Genomic DNA, 23,662 nt, shown 5'->3' with positions numbered 1-23,662 from the left:
ATATATGCAAAACAAGAAGGGGTTCCACTATGGATCAATATCAAGATCAATAATAATATAAATAATCGCAAAATGACAATAGGAATTGAAATGACAATAGGAATCTAAAGCGTCCCTTAAGCACGAAAAAGAAAAGATACGGTAGGAATCGAAAAGGTCTTTTAAGTGCGAAAACGAAAGATTGATTGAAAGGAGCCGTGTGAATTCCCTCCCTCCTCTCATAGATTCCCGTGTAGCATATAAACAATGAGATCGATCGTCTCTCTGTGGCCAACTTTGTTGATCAAAACCGCCGCTTGGACGTTGTAGTGTTTCTTCATTTTCCTCACGATGTCCACGTCCTTTATGGTTTGGACGTAAATGTAAGTTTCTTTGTTTATAACGTTGAGTGTCTAGTCTAAGTCATTTTTTGCCATGTTCCACTTTAGCCGGAGCTGATCTAGAACTTGATTGAGCCTCTGGTCATTGTTGTTATGTCATCATTCGGAGCGGCGTATTTCATGAGGGCATCACGAGCGCTCTTGATGTACAAGTCATTCTGTGTCGTGTTCCTCTTTAGCTAGAGCTGATCTCAAACATGGTTGAACTTCTCGATCATTTTTGTTATGTCTTCATCCGAAGCAATGTATGTCATGAGGGCATCACGAGCAATCTCGACTGCTTGGATGGCGGTATTCAGTACCTTCACCTGGCTTCTCGCAGATGCAAAGTTATGAAGAAGCACAAGTCCGTAGTAGCTATATGCAAAACAAGAAGAAGGGGCTCCACCATGGATCAATATTAAGATCAATAATAATAATAATAATAATAATAATAATAATAGCAAAATGACAATAAAAATGAAAAATATGAATCGAAAGCGTCTCTTAAGCATGAAAATGAAAAGATACGGTAGGAATTGAAAAGGTATATTAAGTGCGAAAACGAAAGATTGAGTGAAAAGAGCCGTGTGAGTTCCCTCCCTCCTCTCATAGATTCCTGGGTAGCATATAAGTAAAGAGATCGTCCGTCTCTATGTTGTTGAGGCCAACTTTGTTGATCGAAACTGCTACTTGGACGTTGTAGTGTTTTTTCATCTTCCTCACGATGTCCACGTCCTCTATGGTCTGGACGTAAATGTAAGTTTCTTGGTTTATAACGTTGAGTTCCAAGTCTAAGTCATTATGTGTCGTGTTCCACTTTAGCTGGAGCTTATCTCGAACTTGATTGAGCATCTCAATCATTGCTGTTATGTCATCATCCGGAGCGGTGTATTTTATGAGGACATCAGCGCTCTCGACGTAGTCTAAGTCATTCTATTTCGTGTTCTTCTTTAGCTGGAGCTGATCTCGAAAATGGTTTAGCCTCTCGATCATCGTTGTTATGTCATCATTCGGAGCGACGTATTTCATGAGGGCATCACGAGCACTCTTGACTGCTTGAATGGCGATATTTAGTACCTTCACCTAACTTCTCGCTGATGCAAAATTACGAAGAAGCACAAGTCCATACTAGTTATATGCAAAACAAGAAAAAAAGGGCTCCACCATGAATCAATATTAAGATCAATAATAATAATAATAATAACAACAACAATAATAATTGCAAAATGACAATAGAAATCGAAAGCGTCTCTTAAGCGCGAGAATGTATAGATATGGTAGGAATCGAAAAGGTCTTTTAAGTGCGTAAACGAGAGATTGATTGAAAGGAGCCGTGTGAATTCCCTCCCTCCTATTATAGATTCCTACGTAGCATATAAGTAGAGAGATCGTCCGTCTCTCTACCATTGAGGCCAACTTTGTTGATTGAAACCACTACTTGGATGTTGTAATGTTTCTTCATTTTCCTCATGATGTCCACGTCCTCCATGGTCTGGACGTAAATGTAAGTTTTCTGGTTTATAACGTTGAGTGCCCAGTTTAAGCTTTTTTGTGCTGTGTTCCACTTTAGCCTGAGCTGATCTCGAACTTGGTTGAGCCTCTCGATCATTGCTATTATGTCATCATCCGGAGCGACGTATTTCATGATGGCATCACGAGCGCTCTCGACGTAGTCTAAGTCATTCTGTTTCTTGTTCCTCTTTAGCCGGAGCTGATCTCGAACATGGCTGAGCCTCTCGATCATCGTTGTTATGTCATCATCCGGAGCGACGTATTTCATGAAGGTATCACGAGCACTCTCGACTGCTCGGATGGGGGTATTCAGTATCTTCACATGGCTCCTCGCTGATGCAAAGTTACGAAGAAGCACAAGTTCATAGTAGCTATATGCAAAACAAGAAGAGGGGGCTCCACCATGGATCAGTATTAAGATCAATAATCTTTGTAATTAATAATAATAATAATAGAAAATTGTGCCAGTGGACCAGATTAATTAATAAATAAAGGTTTCGAAAGATAGATAGATCCCCAAAAAAGAGGGACTTGTTATATAAAATCATAAATCAAAATCCGATATTGGCATACAACTTTTTTATTCTTCTTATTTAAGGAAGAGTGATGCCGATAATCATCTCGTAATTGAATTACTCATTTTTAATCCTCTCAACAATCAATTTTCCGAATGAACCACAAACCAGACATAGCTTAACCCCTAGGAAAATAGCCTACATGAGTATTGCCACTGTCTCTAGCAACAAAATCAATCCGGCGTGCAAGGTTTTTTGGGGCCAATTTGAATACAATAATGTCGAATAGTCTCCATGAAACTTTGTAATATCTATATTCGCTTGTTTGAGTCAATTAAAAAAAATAATTATATCATTCGGTTATTTTTTTTAATATCTCCATGAAACGAACGAAATTTCATCAAAATTCCAATATCAAATATCTGTGATTTCAATTTCCGCTCTTTCACATTCCAATCCAATGAACCAATATGTCAAATGACGTACAAACTTGAAGAATGCATGATAGGATTCACTATTCACAACTCATATTCTCTCTTACCTATATGTCATTTAACCCCCTCAATAATTTGTGTTTAAGGGCATGTGACAACGTGTAGGCAGGAATAGACCACACGTTTCACGTGAGAACGGGTGTTGAGGAGTAAAATGGGATAAATCCCACATTGAAAGAAAAAAGGAAAATCTGTGGGTTTATATGAGATTTGGGTACTACCACTTATCAGCTTGAGCTTTTAAGTGGATATGGGCCCGAACCCGTATAAGCCCAAATGGAAATTCAATATGGTATCAGAGCGAGTTACGCTTCTGCATGCTCACGTGGCCTCACACTATACCGACCCAATATCTAGAGCAGCCAAAAGAGCGCCTCGTATTAGTCCCCTCTCACCCCAGCACGGAAGATGAGCCCGGCTCGAGGTTAGTTGTTGAGGGCGGGTGTTCAAGAGCACGTGACAACGTGTACGCAAAAATAGATCACACGTTGTACGTGAGGGCGGGTGTTCGGAATTATAATCCCACATGGAAAGAGAAAAAGAATATTCATGAGTTTATATGAGATTTGGGTACCACCACTTATCAGCTTGAGCTTTTAAGTGGATATGGGCCCGAGCCCGTATAAGCCCAAATGAAAATTTAATATATATGAGATTTGGATACCACCACTTATCAATTTGAGCTTTTAAGTGGATATGGCCCCGAGCCCGTATAAACCCAAATGAAAATTCAATAATTTGATTATCCCATGATCCAACACACAAAGAGAAAGGACTCATGTTGCATGTCACGGATGGTTGGATGGATTAAGGACAAAAATAAACTTTGAGGTTCGAATAATTTTTTATACTACTTGCAACTTTTCCCAACACCAATGCTTTATATATACATATATGTATATATGCAAAATTTCCCATATGCAGTAATCCTTTTGTTTAAGTCTCGCTAAATTGTGAATGAAGTGCTTTTATTGTAATATTCAAAATTTAAATAAAAAATCTTGCTACTGTGAAAATGTGTTTAGATTCATTTGGGTGTAATGGAGGGAGATTCCATAATCACTTTATATATATATATATATATATATATATATATAATTTTAAGTAGATTTGATATTTGGTGAGAGTACTTCAAAACTATGGTTTGAGTTAAACTTGCAGTTGCAAATGTGATTTTTCAACCAAGTTAATAGGCGTTTATGAAATCCGCTTCCAAGCATTAACAATTGCTGTTTTTACTTTCAACACTTTTCAATTATTACATCTTAAATGTTTTTACTTATTCTAAAATCAACATTTATTTTTCAGTAATTATATTTCAACATTTTTATTACAGCAACAACACTCTCAAACCCAACCTTAGTCAGTGACATCTTCATCTTTAGGATATGGTAAAGAAAGAATATAAATCATAAAATTGACTGAGAATAATAACAACTAAATTAATAACTATAGAAAATTTTTTAGAAGCAATGAAAAAGTACTAGTGGTTAAGATTTCAATAAATTAAATAAGACTGGAAGGATTTAAATTAAATTAATTATAAGATATAATAAACTAAATTATTAAACTATATAAAATTTTATGAAAATTGCAAGGGTATAAACTATTTCGCATTAAAGTAAGGATGACATCAGAAAATGTTTGGGACGGCTATGCCCATCTTATACATACCTATCTAAGATATTAAAATAAATCAATATCAAACCCTTTCCATATCTATTAAGATTTTAAAGGAAAATTTCCATATCATTCCCACTAATTTGACGGTTATACATTGAGAATCTTTTTCTTTACCTGTTAATATGTTTAACAAAAGGTTTTTACGGACTTATTATAATAGATGATTAATACAAATTAGTTTGACTTAACAAAAAGCATTTCAAATATAAATATAATCTCCTTGCTAGTAATTGTTCGAGAAAAATAGATCACAACGCTTACATAAATTTATAACATGTTTGATAATATCAAATCGCCACACTTATAGGTTCATAACATGTTCGAGAATAATAAATTACAATATTTACCAGTTCACAACATTAAAGAAGGTTATTTTATGAATATGAGTAATATGAAGGCAATTTTATAGTGTCAATCGTATTGCATTTGGAACGAGTGTTGAGGTAAAATCCTAAGTGCTTTTCCTTTCTTGAGCTTTGGCTCTGTTTTATTTATCAAAAAAAAGTCCTGAATGCTTCCAAAATCCTACGGTAACAGTAAAATTCGATAATCACTTATAAGGGTTTTGGATTAAATAGTGGTAATAAAAACAAAAACCTATAAAAGTTTTCAAATATATATTATATATGATATAACATTTTAAGCTAAAAATGGAAAAATCACATAATTGTCTGTTCTCTCTCCTCTTCCTCACAGCACAGCCCCTTGAATAATAATAGTGTGTTTGGTTTTAGAATTAAATTGAGTTGAATTTTGATTTTAATTGGTTCGTAATGATTGTGACGTTGAATTATGAGAAAAAATGTGAAAAAGTAATGAATAGTTGAGATAATTTATTATTAAAAATTGAATTGAATGATTAAAAAAATTGAAAAAAAAATGAAAAAAGTAATAATTGTATTGTTGACTTTTGTTGTGTAGTAAGTAGAGTTAAAGTTTGAATTAAAATATTAAAATTAGGTCGCGAAATCAATCAAACGGGTTATAATATTTTCATGGGTAAATTGCAGCGGTGATCCAAAATGTTTTACAAATGTTTCATGATAGTTAAAAAAGTTTTTTTCGCTATATGATGGTACAAAATGTTTCAAAGTTGTTTCATGATGGTACAAACCGTCAACTCGAGCTGACGCCGTTAACATTTTGCTGACGTGGCGCGTCCTATGTGTCACTTTTGTTACGTAGAACCAATCATAGTGCGCCACGTCATTTAAGACAAAATAAAATTTTAAAAAGTCCAAAAAAATACAAAAAATAATTTAAAATTTTTATAAAATTATTTAAAATTATTTTTGAAAATAAAAAAAATTTTAAAATTTTGAAAATTATTTTAAAAAAATTTTAATTTTTTTTAAAAAATATACAAAAAAAGAGTAAAAATTTAGAAAAAAATAAAAATTATTTTAAAATTTTTAAAATTTTGAAAATTATTTTGAAAATTTTTAATTATTTTTAAATTTTTAAAAAATTTTAAATTTTTTTTTATTTTCAAAAATAATTTTAAATAATTTTATAAAAATTTTTTCTTTTCTTTTTTTTCTTTTTCCCTTTTCTTCCCCTTCTTTCCCTTTTCCCTTTTTTTCCCCGTTTTTATTTTTCCCCGTTTTTTTTTTCTTTTTCCCCGTTTTAAAATTTTAAAATTTTTAGAATTATTTAAAATTTTTCGGCCACGTCAGTAAGGAGGTGACACGTAGTAGTCACGTCAGCGTCGACTTGACGGTGTCAAGCTCGAGTTGACGGTTTGTACCATCATGAAACAATTTTGAAACATTTTGTATCATTATGTAGTGAAAAAAACTTTTTAGACCATCATGATACATTTATAAAACATTTTGGACCACCGGTGCAATTTACCCTATTTTCATTCCTTGCCTCATTCGTTCGTTCCTCTGAAGTCTCTCCCTCTGCTACAAAAACAAGAAACCACTTCCCCCTTCTCTTTCTCTTCTCTTCTCTCCCTTAAGTCTCCTCTCTAAACCTTGTAAAGGAGACGTATTCCATGTGCTTTGGTCCCTCAACGCCGCGATCAGAGGCTCCTCCGTCTCCCCTCCACTGAGATCTGCTCCTCAATTTGCCTGACGCCCCGCAGAGCAGGGCTGGGGAACTGCACGGTTGAGTTTGATTTCGGAATTCATGACATGGGTTCTGTCTCCCTTCTGATTCTGCTCCGTTGGGTTGCTTTAAGGGATGAAGAGATTAAGAGATGATGCCTACCGTGGCAGCGGGTTTCCAATTCAAACGTCCCTTTGGTTCTTCAAGGTCTGTGAATCTTTGAACTTCTCTCTTTATTGAAAAGTATCAGATAATTTGATCGCCAATTGAATAGCCCGTTGCTTGAATAGAATGATTTCTACATTCTCTTGGATAATCCTACATTATCGTAACAGACAAATCTCATTTTGCTTGCTGATCAATGAACATCTTAATTTCGTGTCGGGGTTCGCAAATGAACTTTTAATTCTCGAGCGGTTCCCCTTTTGGGGTATATTTGTTAACCTTCTGATGTAACCCCTAAATTGTTCGTAGTACTTGGCAATTGGGCTATAGATCACTTGTGAATTAGTGAGATCAGTGTCTCGTTTGGCGTCAGTTCTTTCACAAAGTGGATCAAGGGAATGTAATGGATTATGACGAGCTCTTAGTATAATTTTACAGTTAAAAAACCGGGTTTGGCAGAGGTGGGGGCATGGCAGGAGGTGGCAGTGCCTCTTAGAAGCTGACAACCAATGATGCATTGACGTACCTCAAGGAGGTCAAGGACATGTTCCAAGATCAAAGGGAAAAGTATGACATGTTCCTGGAGGTCATGAAAGATTTCAAAGCTCAAAGGTGGTGTCTCTGTTCCTTGACAATGTTTTCTTGTGTTGACGGCGGAGTTTACGATCAGTTGGTTGATTCAAATATTTTTCTAATGTGGTTTAGAACTGATACTGCTGGAGTCATTGCAAGAGTAAAGGAATTACTCGAGGGGCATAACAATTTAATTTGGGGATTCAATACATTCTTACCAAAGGGTTATGAAATCACCGTGGATGACGATGAAGCTCCAGCATGGAAAATAGTGGAATTCAAACGAAGCCATCGGCTTTGTCAACAAGATTATGGTAAAAAAGTTAAAAAGACTTTTTAAATGTATATCCTCTTGTCAGTATCTAGGTTTTGCACATGACTTCTAACAATTTATTCTTTGCAGAAACGCTTCCAAAATGATGAACATATCTATAATGCATTTCCAGACATCTTGAATATGGACCGGAAGGAGCACAAGGACATAAATGAGGTCTACAACGAGGTAAATAAATTGCTCAAAAGAAAAACCTGGTTGCCATGTTGTGCTGGCTTCATGATTTTGGAAACTTTTCTGATTATTGATTTTCTATTTATCTTATTATTCAGGCGGTTGCCCTTTTTGATGACCACCCTGATTTGCTCGAGGAGTTCAAGAGGTTCTTTCCCAAGAACCCACCAACAACTGTAGCTCCTAATGTTACATCTAACCGGAATTTGATTCAACGGCCTGGTGAGCGGAATCTGCAAAATTGGCATCTCGTCCACTGCTTGTGGACAAGGTAAATGTTTTGGCCTTTCAATTCTGTCAGTCCTGTCTCTTTCTCGGATCTTATGATCGAAAAGTTTAGTTTATGTTTTAATGGTGCCGCATCTGAACCGTCCACATAGGACTACTGGCTCTCATGCTGATCGGGATGATAGTGATGATGATAAAGCATCGCTGAAAGTGCAGAAGGATCAAAGGAAGCATCCTGAGAAGGATATTAATCTTAATAAGAGAACTGTCGAAGTGGACGATAGAGAGTCTAAGCATGACAATCGGGATTTTAACTCGCACCGCATACATGAAAAGGGAAAATTCACTAGAAAGGTTGAACTGCTGCTTGCCTGCATGCATATATATGCCTCTGTATTCTATACATGGTTGCTCCTTCGAGAGCATCTCTACGGTAATAATTGTCTCGTCAAATGTGACATATTTATTGATTCTTTTTTTCGGTGAACATGTTTGTTTTACTGATTTATTTATTTCTGGAAATATCATGTCATACTCCTTTAGGAATATATACATGTAGATATTAAATATTATACGTAGATGTCAAAGTAAAATAAGTAGTGACATTCATAATTAAATAAAAATAAAAAAAGTTACCAACATAAGCTGATTCAAGTGGTTTTGATGTCTATTTTTCCCAAATGAGGTTTTCTTACATTCTAGCCTTGTAAATAGAGAAAATTCACGATGAGAGAGTTATATTTAGTGGACTACGCGGAGCGAATTTTACTCGTTAGTGAATCGGCTCATCCTGATTTTGGATAAATTAGGACTCATTGAATTTTCGGATATTAGATTGTTGGTGCATACTGAAAAAGTAAAAACAACCGGTGCAATATAAGCTTGAGGGAGCACATTTTCTTTACTTCCTTTTGCAAGACAAAGTTAAGGTCCTAATTACCAGAAAGGAGCTCATGATAACAAGTTCGTCGATTGTGTTACTTGAATCTTCCCGATCTCGTTAATCAATTTTTTCTTAAAGACTGGGTATACGTTCCCGATCCAACACCATATTTTGAAGAAAGTTATCCACGAGGAATCCCGAGAATTGGCAGTTCTGGAAACTCGATGTATTTGATAAATCATGTATTCAGCCCAGTGTATTAGATACACTTTTTCTTTGTTTTTTTTCTTTTGGTAAAAGAGTTTCTTTTTCCTTTTGGGTGTGTTTATTTATATTTTTATTTATATATATTTCTAATCTCTATCTCTAATCTCTAATAAATCTCTCGTTTACATCAACTATAAGGAGAATAGCACGTGTGTCCCTTTTTATTTTTATTTTATTTTTTTTCCACTTCTACCCAGTTTCCTCATTTTTAATTTGAAGTTTTATTTTTTCCCTTTTTATCCTTCCATTTGATTTCTTTTCACATCCTTGACAAGAATTCCAACATCAACATATAACTATATATATGAGTAACCAAAACATGTCACGCCCTGCAAAAGTGGAGCCGAGTATGATTTTGATACTCACATGTGTATTTATTTTCCACAAAATTATACTGTACAACTTTTATCTATATAAAAATAGTGAAGAATGAATGGAAGAAGTGGGTGTTATTAGTGTATTAGATACTTTTTGATTGTGATCTCTCGGGGTTTAACTGAACTTATTAATTCTTTCTTCTATCTTTTCTTTTATTTTATAGCAAAAAAAATATTAAAATGGTTTTATTTCATTGAGTTCAATGATATGTTGAAGTATACATATATTTTAAACTAATAGTGCCGAACCAAAATTTGATTTTAGGAGTTAATTTGGTACTTTACATCACAATATAGGTTCTTAATAAAAATATTATAGTATAGTATTTTAATTCGAGAAGCAATGCTATAAGCATATAATAATATATCATTACTGCAAATAATGTATTTCTAATTAGAATATAGATAATAAGGTTGTAATAACACTACTACATAATTAATTTGGGTTGGTTCAAATCGTTTCACATTTGTCCTAATTTATTCCATGAATTATGAATAAGTGCTTAAAATAACAATTCATATATTAGTAGATTTTGATCAAATACTCAAGAAACAAGTTAAAATTTCCATTCTACTTTCCATCTATTATCCTCATTATGCACATAAGGAAGGAGCACTATATGGTTGAGTAACTTATTTGAACCTGCAATATTGTGCAACTATTTTGAATGATGTTCTTTTTATCAAGATAATATAGAAAATATTTTTTAACTTATAATGGAGGGTATATTAAGATTGAGTACATATATGTTAACCATAAAACTTTCTAAGATATAGGATAGGATTCTTGGAACATTATGAATATGTAATAACAGCACTAAGCAAGCACCGGAGTTGAGGCAAATTATACAGTTAATCAATTTTGATGATATAGGATGATAAAAAATGAGATGCAATCATAATTAAATAATATAATGCATGCGTACCATATATGTTTTTAAGTTATTTATGTATTTATAAATTAATAATCTATATCTAAATAATAATTTGATGCGGATTATTGTTTTTATCACAAAAAAAAAGATAAAATACAAATATATATTTTTCCTTTATATTTAGATGTGATTAGTGAACATGATTTTGACACGCAACATCGCGCGAGGATTACAAATTAGTATATATGTAATAACTAAAAGTTCAGATCAAAATTTTTGCACTTATATTAATGCTCGATCTCTGACTTCCGAATTGAATTAGTCATGGTCTATTGGACTTCTGAATACTAGAATACACATTAAATTCTTTTTGCATTTATTTATTTATTAAGAGAATTTGCTAACTTGTTTTCTTGAAATTTCACCTTATTGATGTGATAAATTTACGAAGAGGACCCATATAGAACTGTTTCAAACAGACACGATCTAACTAATATGGAGGTGCATTTCCGTCATTTGAAACATTCTCTCCTCTACTTTCCAATTTACTCGGCGTTAACAACTCCAAATAAATCTGACCAAATTTTGGGGGAAAACCTTTACCAAGTTTTGCATGATTAAGTAATGTTGTTTTTATAATTAAAACTCGAAATAACAATCACGAACTCGACTTCATGTTACAAGCTACTAAATTCCTATGACTTGATTTTATATATTTTTATGCTAAATAAATAATGCATATGAGAAATTAAAAAGAAAACATCTATAGTCAAATTACATTCAATATGCGCAAGTTTATACTTGAAATAAGAACAACAAATTTGTATAATTTATGTACTAAAAGGAGTATATTAGAGACACTTAAAGCGTAGTTCGTGGGTCGGTTTTGATTATTTTTTAATCAATGTATTTAGGTTCAGATAAAAGTATGCATATTCGAGAAGATTTGCTTCCAACATTTATTTGGAAAAACAGTAAGTTGTATTATAGACTTGTAATTAATTCCTTGGACGTTATCAAAGAAGCTATGTATATATTAAATGATTGTATTACCTTTGGGTAATAACTTAGCATTCCAAATCATGTACATATTGTTTCACATTCTTAAAAAAAAAACGTACATATTGGAAGTATCATCTTTATTTTATTGATCATATTTATTCTTGTAACATATTCTTTCACATATTTCGATGCATGCTTTTTTTTCTAGCTTCCACATTGGAATAGCAAAAAACCAACTTTAGGGAGGAAAAAACTTATGAAGGCCTCCATGATTTATCTCGACCAATATTCAGAAAAATAAATCATAAATATTTCTATCAGATTACAATATAATCTCATTATATTTTTTTTAATTACCGAATATTTAATCTCAACCTATAGGCACTCCTCATTCAAACCCTAATGGTACGTTTGGTTCATTGAAATCTAAATTCCATTATGAATTTTATTATGGATGGAACCAGAAATTTTCACGTTTGGTAACATTTCCATCCGAAATTCAAAAATTCAAAATATAGCATGCAACTTTGTTATTCTTACTTAAGGAGAAGTGATGCTGAGATAATCATCTCGTAGTTGAATTACTCATTTTTAATCCTCCTCAAATGATAAATTTTCCAAATGAACCACAAACCGGACATATCTTAACCCCTGCGAAAATTGCCAACATGACTGCCACTGTCTCTAGCAACCAAACTAATAGGGCGGGCAAGGTTTCCTTGGGCAAATTTGAATTCATTAATGCTGAATATAATCACGACGAAAACTCTGTTATCTAGTTTCGCTTGTTTGAATCAATCCAAAAAAATATATATATTGTTCAGTTATTTTATTTTATTTCAATGAAACAAACGAAATTTCATCAAAATTTCAATATCAATTATCTGCATCATTTTTTGTTATTTCACACTTCAATATCAATCGACGGGATTACTTGAAGAATGTGTGATAGGATTCGTGAATCACGATTCATATTCTCTCTTACCTGTCTGTCATTTAATCGCCTCATTGACTTGGTTATCCAGTGATCCCACACAGAGAAAGGTATCATATTACATGTCACGAATGGTTGGATAGATTCGGGACAAAAATAAACCTTGAGGTTCGAATAATTTTGGAAAAGGAAAGTGTATATATACCAGTTGCATTTTTCCCAACACCAATGCTTACATATATACATATGTATATATGTATATTAGCAAATTTACCCATATGCAGTAATCCTTTTGTTTAAGTCTCTCTAATTTGTCAATGAAGTGCTTCTAATAATGTAATATTCAAAAATTAAAAAGAAAATTCTTGCTACTATAAAAATGCCTTTAGTCATCGACGTCTTTTGTTATAAGATATGGTTAAGAAAGATTAATCTTGACAAAATAAAGTATAAAGTCGGCCTGGAATAGTAACGACTAAATTAATTATAGAAAACAATATTAGAAGTAATGAAAAAAATACTAGTGTTTAAGATTTCAAGAAATCAATGAAGATCAGATCAATGAATAATATTGGATATGTCGAAAGCTTATTACTGAATTTGATTCGTCCACTGTTTACCAGCTTATTTTGGGTTCGGGACCTGGACCTCTAAATGTTCAACCTATTCTTTCTGAAATCATAGAGCTCCTTGCCAGAAGCTGAGAAATTCCAGTTATTCATACACACCAAGAGGGTAATAGCTGTGCGGATTAACTTGCACGAAAAACTTTCTCTTTTTCACTTGGATTACATTATCTTGATTCAATTCCTAACGGTCTTAGCCATCTCATGTTAAGTGATATCATTAGGGCTTCTACACCTTGCTCCTGTATACTTTAATTTTCTGTTTGGACTCTTGTCCCTTCCTTTACCCAAAAAAAAGATTTCAATAAATCAATGAAGATCAAATGAAAAATTCTTATGGAAACACATAAGATTAGAAAAGAATTGATTTATTCATTTTTTGTATTTTGATAAGCAAAGTAACCGACCGAAAAAAAACTACCTGTTTCTTTTTTAATGATTTAACTAATTTAATTATTACATAATATAATATTAAATCGCATAATAATAGAAAAAACGTATTCATATGCTTTTTCGTTCGATGAGATTAATTATATAATACAATAAACCAAATTATTAAAATTATATAAGATTTCATAAAAATTGCAAGAGTATAAAGTGCTTCGCCACAAAAGTAGGGATGACACTAAAGAATGTTTGTGACGGTTATGTTCATCTTATATCTGTACCTATTAAAAAATCAAGCTCAAATCCTTCTCAAGAAAATTCCCGAATCCTTCCCACCAATTTAACGGGTTACCATTGGAAATCTGTTTTTTTGCCTGTTAATATGTTTAACAAAAGGTTTTTACGGAGTTATCATAATATATGATTTATACAAAATAGCTTGGGGTAGCAAAAAGCATTCAAATATAAAATATGATTTCCTTGCTAGTAATTATTTGTGAAAAATAAACCGCAATACTTACATAAATTTATGACATGGTTGAGAACATCAAACCGCCACACTTATAAGTTCATAACATGTTTGAGAATAATAAACTACAACATTTATGAATTTACAATAGTAAAGAAGGTTATTTTATAAATAAAGTAAATTGCATTGGTGATCCAAAAAGTTTTACAAATGTTTCAATATGATACAAAAAAGTTTTTTTTGCTACTTGATGGTACAAAATGTTTCAAAGTTGTTTCAGTATAGTACAAACCGTCATCTCGCCATTGAAACCGTCAAGCAAATGCTGATGGTGCAAAATCGATTTTTGTGGGATGTTACATGATGGTGCAAAATGTTTTGAAGTTGTAACTTAATAGTACAAAATATTTTACGTAAGTTACATGATGGTACAAAATTTACAGATCTTGAAAGGACGGCTTGGCGGGGTCAACGGCGAGATGACGGTTTATACTATACTGAAACAAATTTGAAACATTTTGCACCATCAAGTAGCAAAAAAAACATTTTGTACTATATTGAAATATTTGTAAAATTTTTTGGACCACCAATGCAATTTATCTTTATAAATATGAATAATATAAAGGGTAGTTTAATAAGTTCAATCATAATGCATTTGGGACGGGTTATCGAGATAAAATCTTGAACTTTTTTCAAACTCTACGGTATCCAACGCGTAAAACCTGTTAATCATTTTTAAGGGTTCGGGGTTGGTACCCATTTGCAAAGATCCACTGCAGTCCCTAACCAAAAGGTAGCAAATTTAATATTTTTTTGAATAAAATCTAAAAAAATGGTAATAAAAACTAAAAAGGATAAAATCTTTCAAAAATATATGTATAAATAGCTTCAATATTTTTAAGCTAAAAAAAAAAAGGGCGAAATTGTATTAATTTTGACTCTGACTGGATAGTTTCATTCAGCGTACCAAATTTCACTTCGCCTCTCTCTTCTTCTCTCTCCTCTCCCACACCCGGACAGCCCCTCGAATAAATAATACTTCCTTCGCTTGCTTGCTTCATTCGTTCCTTGGTGTAGTCTCTCCCTCTGCTACAAAAACCAAAAACCACTTCCCCCTTCTCTTCTCCCTCCCAATCTCCTCTCTAAAACCTCGTAAAGAGACGTAGTCCATGTGCTTTGGTCCCTCAACGCCGCGATCAGAGCCTCTTCCGTCTCCCCTCCACTGAGATCTGCTCCTCAATTTGCCTCACACCCCGCAGCAGAGCTGGGGAACTGCACGGTTGAGTTTGATTTCGGAATTCATGACATGGGTTCTGTCTCCCTTCTGATTCTGCTCCGTTGGGGTTGGTTCAAGGACTGAGCTTTTCTCTCTCTGCATTCTGCTTGCAGGGATGAAGAGAATAAGAGAAGACGCCTACCCTGGCTCCCAATTCAAACGTCCCTTTGGTTCTTCGAGGTGTGAATCGTAAGCTTCTCTCTTTATTCAAAACAGCAGATAATTTGATCGCCGATTGAATGCCTGTCGCTTGAAAAGAAAGATTCCTGCATTTTATTGTATATAATTCTACGCTGTCGTAACAGACAATTCTTTTGTCGCTGCTGATCAATGAACATCTTAATTGCGTGTTGGGATTCGCCAAATGAACTCTTAATTCTCGAGCGGTTGCCTTTCGGGGTATATCTTTAACCCTCTTATGTAACCCCTAAACTGTTCGTAGTACTTAGCAATTGGGCTAGGTTACTTGTGAATTAGTGAGATCAGTGTCTCGTTTGGTGTCAGTTCTTTCACATAGTGGATCAAGGGAATGTAGTGGATTATGACGAGCTCTTAGTAGAGTTCCGCAAAGTTTCTTGCCATGTGGGTTTAGTTTGAACAATTTTAATAATTTAATTTAATTGCCAATATGATCGCTCATGCGATATTTTTTCATGTAATTTTCCTAGTACAGGGGCATTCCAGTGCCTTTTTTTACGTTTTGATTTCTATATGTGCGAGTTCAAGGGTTGAATGGATTTACAAAATTTTGCCCGTGATGCCACTAAGAACTCTGATTGGATCACTTTTATCTTTTGCTTTGGTGGTTCTAATTCAGGCTTCTCAAATTATACAGTTCTTTTGCTACTCGAATTATAGTAAAGAGGATCACATTTCGGGCTCTCGATATTATATAGTTGTTTTGCTACTCAGAATTATAGTAAAGAACTAAATCTATTCTCCGACAAGATTCTAATGTAGATTGGTTTTTTAAGCTGACAAGTTCTGTCAAATCACCGATTAAGGTAAACAATTTTTCTGTTATGAAGCTATGGGCAATCACAAGTCCAAGGAGGAGGAGGTGGCGGCGGCGGCGGCGGTGGAGGTGGCGGCGTAGGTGGCGGCCTGGCAGGAGGTGGCAGTGCCTCTCAGAAATTGACAACCAATGATGCATTGACATATCTCAAGGAGGTCAAGGACATGTTCCAAGATCAAAGGGAAAAGTATGACATGTTCCTGGAGGTCATGAAAGATTTCAAGGCTCAAAGGTGGTGTTGTTGTTCCTTGCAAGGTTTTCTTGTGTTGACGGCGGAGTTGCATTTTACGATCAGTTGGTTGATTCATATATTTTTCTAATGTGGTTTAGAACTGATACTGCTGGAGTCATTGCAAGAGTAAAGGAATTATTCAAGGGGCATAACAATTTAATTTTGGGATTCAATACATTCTTACCGAAGGGTTATGAAATTACCGTGGATGAGGATGAAGCTCCAACAAAGAAAACTGTTGAATTCGATGAAGCCATCAGCTTTGTCAACAAGATTAAGGTAAAAAAGTTGACTTTTTAATGTATAGACTCTTGTCAGTATCTAGGTTTTGCATATGACTTCTAACAATTTATTCTTTGCAGAAACGCTTCCAAAATGATGAACACATTTATAAAGCATTTCTAGACATCTTGAATATGTACCGGAAGGAGCACAAGGACATAAATGAGGTCTACAACGAGGTAAATAAATTGCTCGAAAGAAAAACCTGGTTGCCATGATGTGCTGGCTTCATGATTTTGGTACCTTTTCTGAGGTATGTATCCGTGGTTTTTATTGATTTGTTCTTTATTATCTTATAATTTTCTTTATTATCTTATAATTCAGGTGGCTGCCCTTTTTGATGACCACCCTGATTTGCTGGAGGAGTTCACGAGGTTCTTACCCGAGAACTCACCAACAACTGTAGCTCATAATGTTCCATCTAACCGGAATTTGTTTCAACGGCCTGGTGAACGCAACTCTGCAAAGTTGGCAGCTCGTCCACTGCATGTGGACAAGGTAATGTTTCGGTCTTTCTATCCTATCAGTCCTATTCTTTTTCTCAGATCTTATGAATGAAAAAGTAGTTTATCTTTTACTGGTGCAGCATCGGAACCGTCCACATAGGACTACTGGCTCTCATACTGATCGGGACATTAGTGTTGATCGTCCTGATATTGATGATGATAAAGCATTGCTGAAGGTGCAGAAGGATCAGAGGAAGCATCTTGAGAAGGATATTAATCGTAATAAGAGAACTGTCGAAGTGGATGATAGAGAGTCTGAGCATGACAATCGGGATTTTAACTCACCCCGTGTACATGAAAAGAGAAAACACACTAGAAAGGTTGAAGGCTTCAGGACGAGCTCTAACTACCCGTTCAATGATGACAAAGACGCCCTAAAAGGTTGGTAAATCTCAAGTTGTTGGACCTCATAATTATATGCTCTATTCATTTGTTGTCGTTGACATATTTTGCTTTGCTTGTCTTCATCTTTTCATATTTGGCTTTGTGATGGATGTGCAGGGATGTACAATGAAGGATTCATGTTCTGCGAGAAAGTTAAGGAAAGGTTATGCAGCGCAGAGGATTACCAGGCATTTCTTAAGTTGCTTAACATCTACAGCAATGGGATCATTAAAAGGAATGACTTGCAAAATTTGGTATTACTCTTTGTCTTTCTCTTTTATACACCCCCTACATGCACAATTCTCCACTTTATTGATTCCTTAAATGATGGCAGTTATCTTAATAAATTTTCAAGTTGATTTTCATTCTGTTTTTAGCAATATAGCAAAGAGTTGGGATTTTAGTTTGTCTAGAGTTTTCCCTGATGAAAGAGGTTGGGAGCTTCAGGAAGAGTTTCCCTCTTTCCTTTTAAATTTTTTTAAACAGTCAGTTGCACTTATGAGTTATTGCAGATTTTATGATAATCTCATACATTATTTCAGGTGACTGACTTGCTTGGAAAGCATCCAGATCTTATGAATGAATTCAATGAATTCCTAGAGCGATGTGAAAATATTGGTACGTAATAACTTGAGCTGGTTTAGTTTATTGTGCTTTTCTTCTGGTTTAAGGATAGTAAATTGTAATTCATGTTGCAGATGGTTTTCTTGCCGGCGTTATGAGCAAGAGTATGTAACTACCATCCGTTTACCTTCAATTTTCTCGGGTTCATCTTAAAGGACCCATCCCCTTCATCCCTGACTCATTCTGGAAATTTGTCGATCACAGAATCTCTCTCGCACGATTCACACTCGCATAAACCAACAAAGGTTGAGCACAAGCTTGAAGCTGAAGGGAAGAAAGACACAATAAGATCAGAGTACTTATTGAAGTCCATCCAAGAGCTTGACCTCTCTGACTGTCAACGTTGTACTCCTAGCTACCGACTTCTCCCTGATGATGTACGTAAGCCCTTTGTGATTGTTCAAAACAGTTTTTTTCTCTATTTCTTGAACATGATAAATAGAAGGGATAATATTGAGTTGGTTATAGAACTTCTTGTGAAGTGCAATACAATGCATATATCTTTCTTATTCTACTTCATCTTTTAGGAAGAATATTGCTTAGCTGGAAATGTTTTGCCAGATCTTCGGAAACAAATGGTGCCTAGTTTTCTTTTCCTAGGACTTCATTCTCGTGTTTGGGAACGTTGCGGTATTACTTCTATAGCTTATTAATTATATGAATGGGTTTATTATTTTTTGTAATGCTCTTTTGCTCTGCAGTATCCAATTCCCTCTGCAAGCCAAAGATCAGAGCTTGGTGCTCAAGTGTTGAATGATCACTGGGTATCAGTGACTTCGGGTAGTGAGGATTATTCGTTCAAACATATGCGTCGGAATCAGTACGAAGAAAGTCTTTTCAGATGTGAAGACGATAGGTAAATCTTTTCTTAAGCAGAAGTCGTGGGGCCTTTTGGCATTTCATCTATTTTGATGCAATTCAACATGCATGTTCTTTTCTACAATGTACTTTTGTTGCAATCCCTCCATTGTCTCTAACATTTAATGATCACAATATAATTTATTATTTCTAGGTTTGAGCTTGACATGCTGATAGAGTCTGTGAGCTCGACTGCTAAGCATGTTGAGGAATTGTTAAATAGCATCAGTGAGAATAAAAATAATCTCGAGAGTCCGCTTCAAGTCGAGAATCACTTCAGTGGTATGTAAAATCACCTTATTGTGCCTGTAAAATGTTTAATAATCCGAAGCTTTTTCAGTAAATTCTGGTGGAATCTCTTTTTTTTTTTCTCCCTCTCTTTTCCTCTTGCAGCTCTCAATTTGAGATGCATCGAAAGATTATATGGGGACCATGGACTTGATGTGATGGACATCCTGCGGAGAAATCCCAATGTTGCTCTGCCTGTCATATTAACTCGACTCAAGCAAAAACAGGAGGAGTGGACGAAATGCCGATCAGATTTTAATAAGGTTTGGGCAGATGTTTATGCTAAAAACCATTACAAATCACTGGACCACCGCAGCTTCTATTTCAAGCAGCAGGACTCGAAGAACCTGAGCACAAAAAGTAAGTTTGATGATGAAGCTCTGCTTGATTTTGGAAAGTTTATCCTGCCTGTGTATCCTCATCTAAAAGATGCATTTAAATTTTTTTCTCCTTTGATATTCCCTAGGTTTGGGCAAAATTTTTTGCTTTCATCGCCAAATAGGATATTTTTTCTATGCAAATTACCCAACAATTAGAGCAATTACTTAATCTGAAAATATTATATTTGGTTATATATGAATGTCAACCCCTTGATGGACTTTTGGTTTTTTTATTTTTTCCATGTGCCCCATTTTGGCAACTTTTGGAAACAGCTTTGGTAGCTGAAATTAAAGAGCTGAAAGAGAAGCACCAAAAAGAGGATGACCTTCTGCAAGCCATTGCTTCTGGAAACAGGCCAAATCATGTTGCACATTTGGAGTTCTCGTACTTAGATGAGGGAATTCATGAGGACTTGTACAAGATTTTCCAGTATTCATGTGAAGAAGTTTGCTCCACAAAAGAACAGCTCAACAAAGTCATGCGGCTTTGGACTACCTTTTTGGAGCCAATGCTGGGCATTCCTTCTCGATCTCATGGTAAGGGAATAGTTGAAGTTGGAAAAACATCGCGTGGAATGGCAAATTCCTCTGCTTTTGTGGGCAGAGGTGAGAGCCGTGTAAGTCCCGATGCGAATATTAATCCGAAGCAACTGAAATTTGAGAAGGATAAAGGTGAGAACCAGTCACCAGTATTGACAAATGGGGATGTATCTGTCAAAGATAAAAGTTGCATGGAATCAGAGCGTGCCTGCAAAGATGTCTCGAGTTCTAATGTCCATTTTCCAGAGAAGGAACCAAAAGGTATGAGTGACACCTGACAATCAAATGCTCCTTAGACATGCCCCCATTCTTCTGTTTTACCTTTTAATCACTCAAGCAACCAGCAGGTTTCCTGTAAAAAATGTCAAAAGGTGGATAAGCATGGCATTGCCATTAGATCTATCAATTGAATTGGTTTCACAGTTAGAAATCTTGATTATTGGCTCTGCAAAGAACAGTCATGTCATTGCTTAATATACAATATTCATTAAATATGTTCTGATTGCTTTGGTCCTGAAAATTTTTATTTTCTTTTGTGATTTGATTTTGGTTTCAAGGGTTTAGAGTGACTCCTTCCAGTTCTAGTATTCCTCCTGGTGAGGGCAAGGAATCCAAAGTCAATGCTAACAATGAGGTTTGAGGCTCTGCTATTCCTAGCATTTTTAAGGAGTTTAGTCTTCCAGCCTTTTTCTTTTACTTTATACAACGTATAAATCCCGGATTTGTGTTATTTAGGTCAATCTCCTTTCAAACCTAAGCTGGGACACATTGCTTAAGCATAAAAATGAATTTGACGGGCGTAATGACTATTCTGCCGAACCTCCCAAGTCCGAGAAAGAAGAGGGTGAATTATCTCCTACAGGTGAGTTCGAGGAGAATTTTACAGACTATAAAGAAGATGATGTGAAATCTGTATCGGAGCCAGAGCATGAGCAGGAAAATCAATCCACCAATGGGGAAGGTGGGGGAGGAGGAAATGGCGCAGAAGCTGATGATGAAGATAGCGAGAACAATGTCTCTCAGAGAGGTGGTGAAGTCTCTGGGAGTGATGAGTGCTCTCATGAAGAGGACAATGAAGAGGAGGAGGACGAAGAAGCAGATCACGATGAGGCTGATACAAAGGCTGAGAGTGAAGGTGAGCACGATGCTCACTGTGGAGCAGAGAATGGGATAATGTTGCCTGTCTCGGAGCGGTTTCTCTCATCAGTGAAGCCTCTTTCAAAGCGGGTCCAGGCTGATCAGCTTGACGAAAGGAGGGATTCTTCACGAATTTTCTATGCCAATGATGATTTCTATGTTCTCTTTAGGCTCCATCAGGCAAGGAATTGAAGAGGAACCTGTTTCATTCCCGGAGTTTTATATATTTGTGAAGTGGCCCTTAAATTATTTGCACCCTTTCATTTGGCAGGCTCTGTATGAGAGGATTTTGTCTGCTAAAACCAACTCAGCCTGCACTGAAAAGCAGAGAACTTCAGAGGAAACGGGTTCTCCTGATCCTTATAACAGGTTTGTAATATTTGTCTTCATTAGCTTGCCTTTTTCTCCTTGAGTTACGACAGCTATAAAGGCAAATGCTGAGTCTGTGAACACTCTTTATGGATCCAGATGACTTTGGGCCTTTTCACAGAGCCCTGGTCATACGACGAGTTAAGAAATGGTTGTGGGCTATTGGGAAGTGGAAAGTATTTTTTTGCCATGGCCTAGTCTGCTCGTTCTATTAATTAATATATTTATATCTGTGCTTTGCAGATTTATGACCGCCTTGTACAACCTTCTTGATGGGTCAATTGACAATGCAAAGTTTGAAGACGAATGCCGAGCTATAATTGGGAACCAGTCGTATATTCTTTTTACATTAGATAAATTGATATACAAGCTGGTGAAGCAGGTTTTTTCTCCGCCTTTTACCTTTCCCTTTGTAGCAATAGTTTCTCCCGGCTACTGATTAGCTCTTGCTCCAGCTTCAACTCATTGCGACCGATGACATGGATAATAAGCTTCTTCAGCTGTATGAATACGAGAAAGGCCGTAAGCGCGTTAAGTTCATTGACTCTGTCTACTACGAAAATGTGCGTGTCTTTCTTCATGACGAGAATATTTACCGAATGAAATTCGTAAGTTCCATCTGTCCCTTGTGGATATTATTTGTGAGATCAAAAGTCTCTGCTCCATTATCATTCTAGCGCAGATTGGAGCTCATTCTTCTTCCCCACTTTTCCTTCAGTCATTGGATCCTCCTGGGTTGTCTATTCAGTTGATGGACAATGCCAGTGAAAAGCCTGAGGTTTTTGCTGTTTCTATTGAACCAAATTTCGGTGCCTACTTGTTCAACGATTTTCTTCTGGCCGTGCCCAGCAGAAAGGAGCCAAGGGACGTTTATCTTCAGAGGTAATAACCAGCATTACAAACTGAACAATATGATACTCTATCTGATGATCAAGTGCTAAAATCAGGTCTTGGTTGATATGCAGAAACAAATGGAAGTATTCTCGAATGGATGAAAACTCTGCAACATGTGCAGCCTTGGACGGCATTCAACTCTTCAATGGCCTCGAATGCAAGATCGCTTGCATTTCATCAAAGGTACGGCAGGTTCCATCAATTTTAATGATCAAGACTTGTTTGCATTGCTCTCTTACATACATAAAGTTCTCCCACTTATTGTCTTGAAGCAGATCTCCTACGTTCTGGACACTGAAGATTTCTTCTTTCGTCCGAGAAGTAAGCGGAGGGGTATATTGAGGGAGAAGTACTCCTCTCGCAAACTCGATAGAGTTCAGCGTTTCCACAGATTTTTATCAGCCGCGGTGGTAGCAGTCTAGTGCTTGCTTTTCAGCAGAAAAAAGAAGGTACATCTTTGAAATCTGAATTCCCTCTGCTTGTTTCCGACAAAGGGCCCATAGTACTTATGACTGATCAACTGATCATGCTACTAGAACTCTCTGGTGACATCTATGTATGTTACTGCAGGTACTAAATTTACTGACATAGTCAGTCAAATACATGGAGGCTCTATTAGGACGGTCTTTTTCTATAGAAGGGTTTCTCTGAAGCTGACATCCTTATATTTTTACGGTCTCTTTGCTCGCTGTATAGGCTCGATCTTAACAGATGATGATGATTTTGCAGAAGGGATTTAGCTAAAAAATTGCAGCTTCTTCTGCAGTCATCTGTGTATACAAAGCTTTTCGGATGTTGATTAGTGTAAATAGGTTTGTTCTTTAGTTTTGGTTTCTTGAGAATTTTTATTTCACCAGTCGGAAACAGAGTCGATCTTGTAGTCACACTTACGATTATTATCAGATGAAATGAAACGTGATATGACATTTTCATCCATTTTCTCCCTTCATTACCAACTTTTGCCT

General features: G+C 35.5%; 2 protein-coding genes and 1 long non-coding RNA gene across 3 annotated transcripts; all 3 read left to right on the top strand.

Moving 5' to 3' along the window:
* Positions 1 to 6,468: 6,468 nt before the first annotated feature.
* LOC116194347 lies at positions 6,469 to 7,631 on the top strand. The gene is made up of 3 exons (XR_004154404.1): positions 6,469 to 6,825; positions 7,222 to 7,395; positions 7,489 to 7,631. It is a non-coding gene; the product is annotated as an uncharacterized LOC116194347 (long non-coding RNA).
* Positions 7,632 to 7,813: 182 nt separating this feature from the next.
* Positions 7,814 to 8,614, top strand: LOC116196741 (paired amphipathic helix protein Sin3-like 2). The gene is made up of 3 exons (XM_031526612.1): positions 7,814 to 7,858; positions 7,963 to 8,135; positions 8,245 to 8,614. Exons 1-3 carry the CDS (start codon positions 7,814 to 7,816, stop codon positions 8,576 to 8,578), a joined length of 552 nt encoding a protein of 183 aa, XP_031382472.1. The 3' UTR covers positions 8,579 to 8,614.
* A 6,310-nt stretch (positions 8,615 to 14,924) lies between these two features.
* LOC116197471 (paired amphipathic helix protein Sin3-like 2) lies at positions 14,925 to 23,633 on the top strand. Its single transcript, XM_031527628.1, has 24 exons — positions 14,925 to 15,191; positions 15,302 to 15,377; positions 16,217 to 16,435; positions 16,534 to 16,714; positions 16,798 to 16,896; positions 17,042 to 17,215; positions 17,304 to 17,604; positions 17,725 to 17,861; positions 18,150 to 18,225; positions 18,306 to 18,335; positions 18,436 to 18,608; positions 18,933 to 19,087; positions 19,244 to 19,371; positions 19,483 to 19,737; positions 20,031 to 20,558; positions 20,855 to 20,931; positions 21,033 to 21,614; positions 21,706 to 21,803; positions 22,047 to 22,185; positions 22,259 to 22,411; positions 22,522 to 22,685; positions 22,769 to 22,880; positions 22,973 to 23,146; positions 23,268 to 23,633. Exons 2-23 carry the CDS (start codon positions 15,304 to 15,306, stop codon positions 23,117 to 23,119), a joined length of 4,002 nt encoding a protein of 1,333 aa, XP_031383488.1. The 5' UTR covers positions 14,925 to 15,191; positions 15,302 to 15,303; the 3' UTR covers positions 23,120 to 23,146; positions 23,268 to 23,633.
* Positions 23,634 to 23,662: the final 29 nt, after the last annotated feature.

Source organism: Punica granatum, chromosome 2 (assembly GCF_007655135.1).
Source record: "Punica granatum isolate Tunisia-2019 chromosome 2, ASM765513v2, whole genome shotgun sequence".
Taxonomy (NCBI): domain Eukaryota; kingdom Viridiplantae; phylum Streptophyta; class Magnoliopsida; order Myrtales; family Lythraceae; genus Punica; species Punica granatum.
Note: the sequence above shows the minus strand (reverse complement) of the source record. Positions and strands in the feature narration are given on the sequence as shown.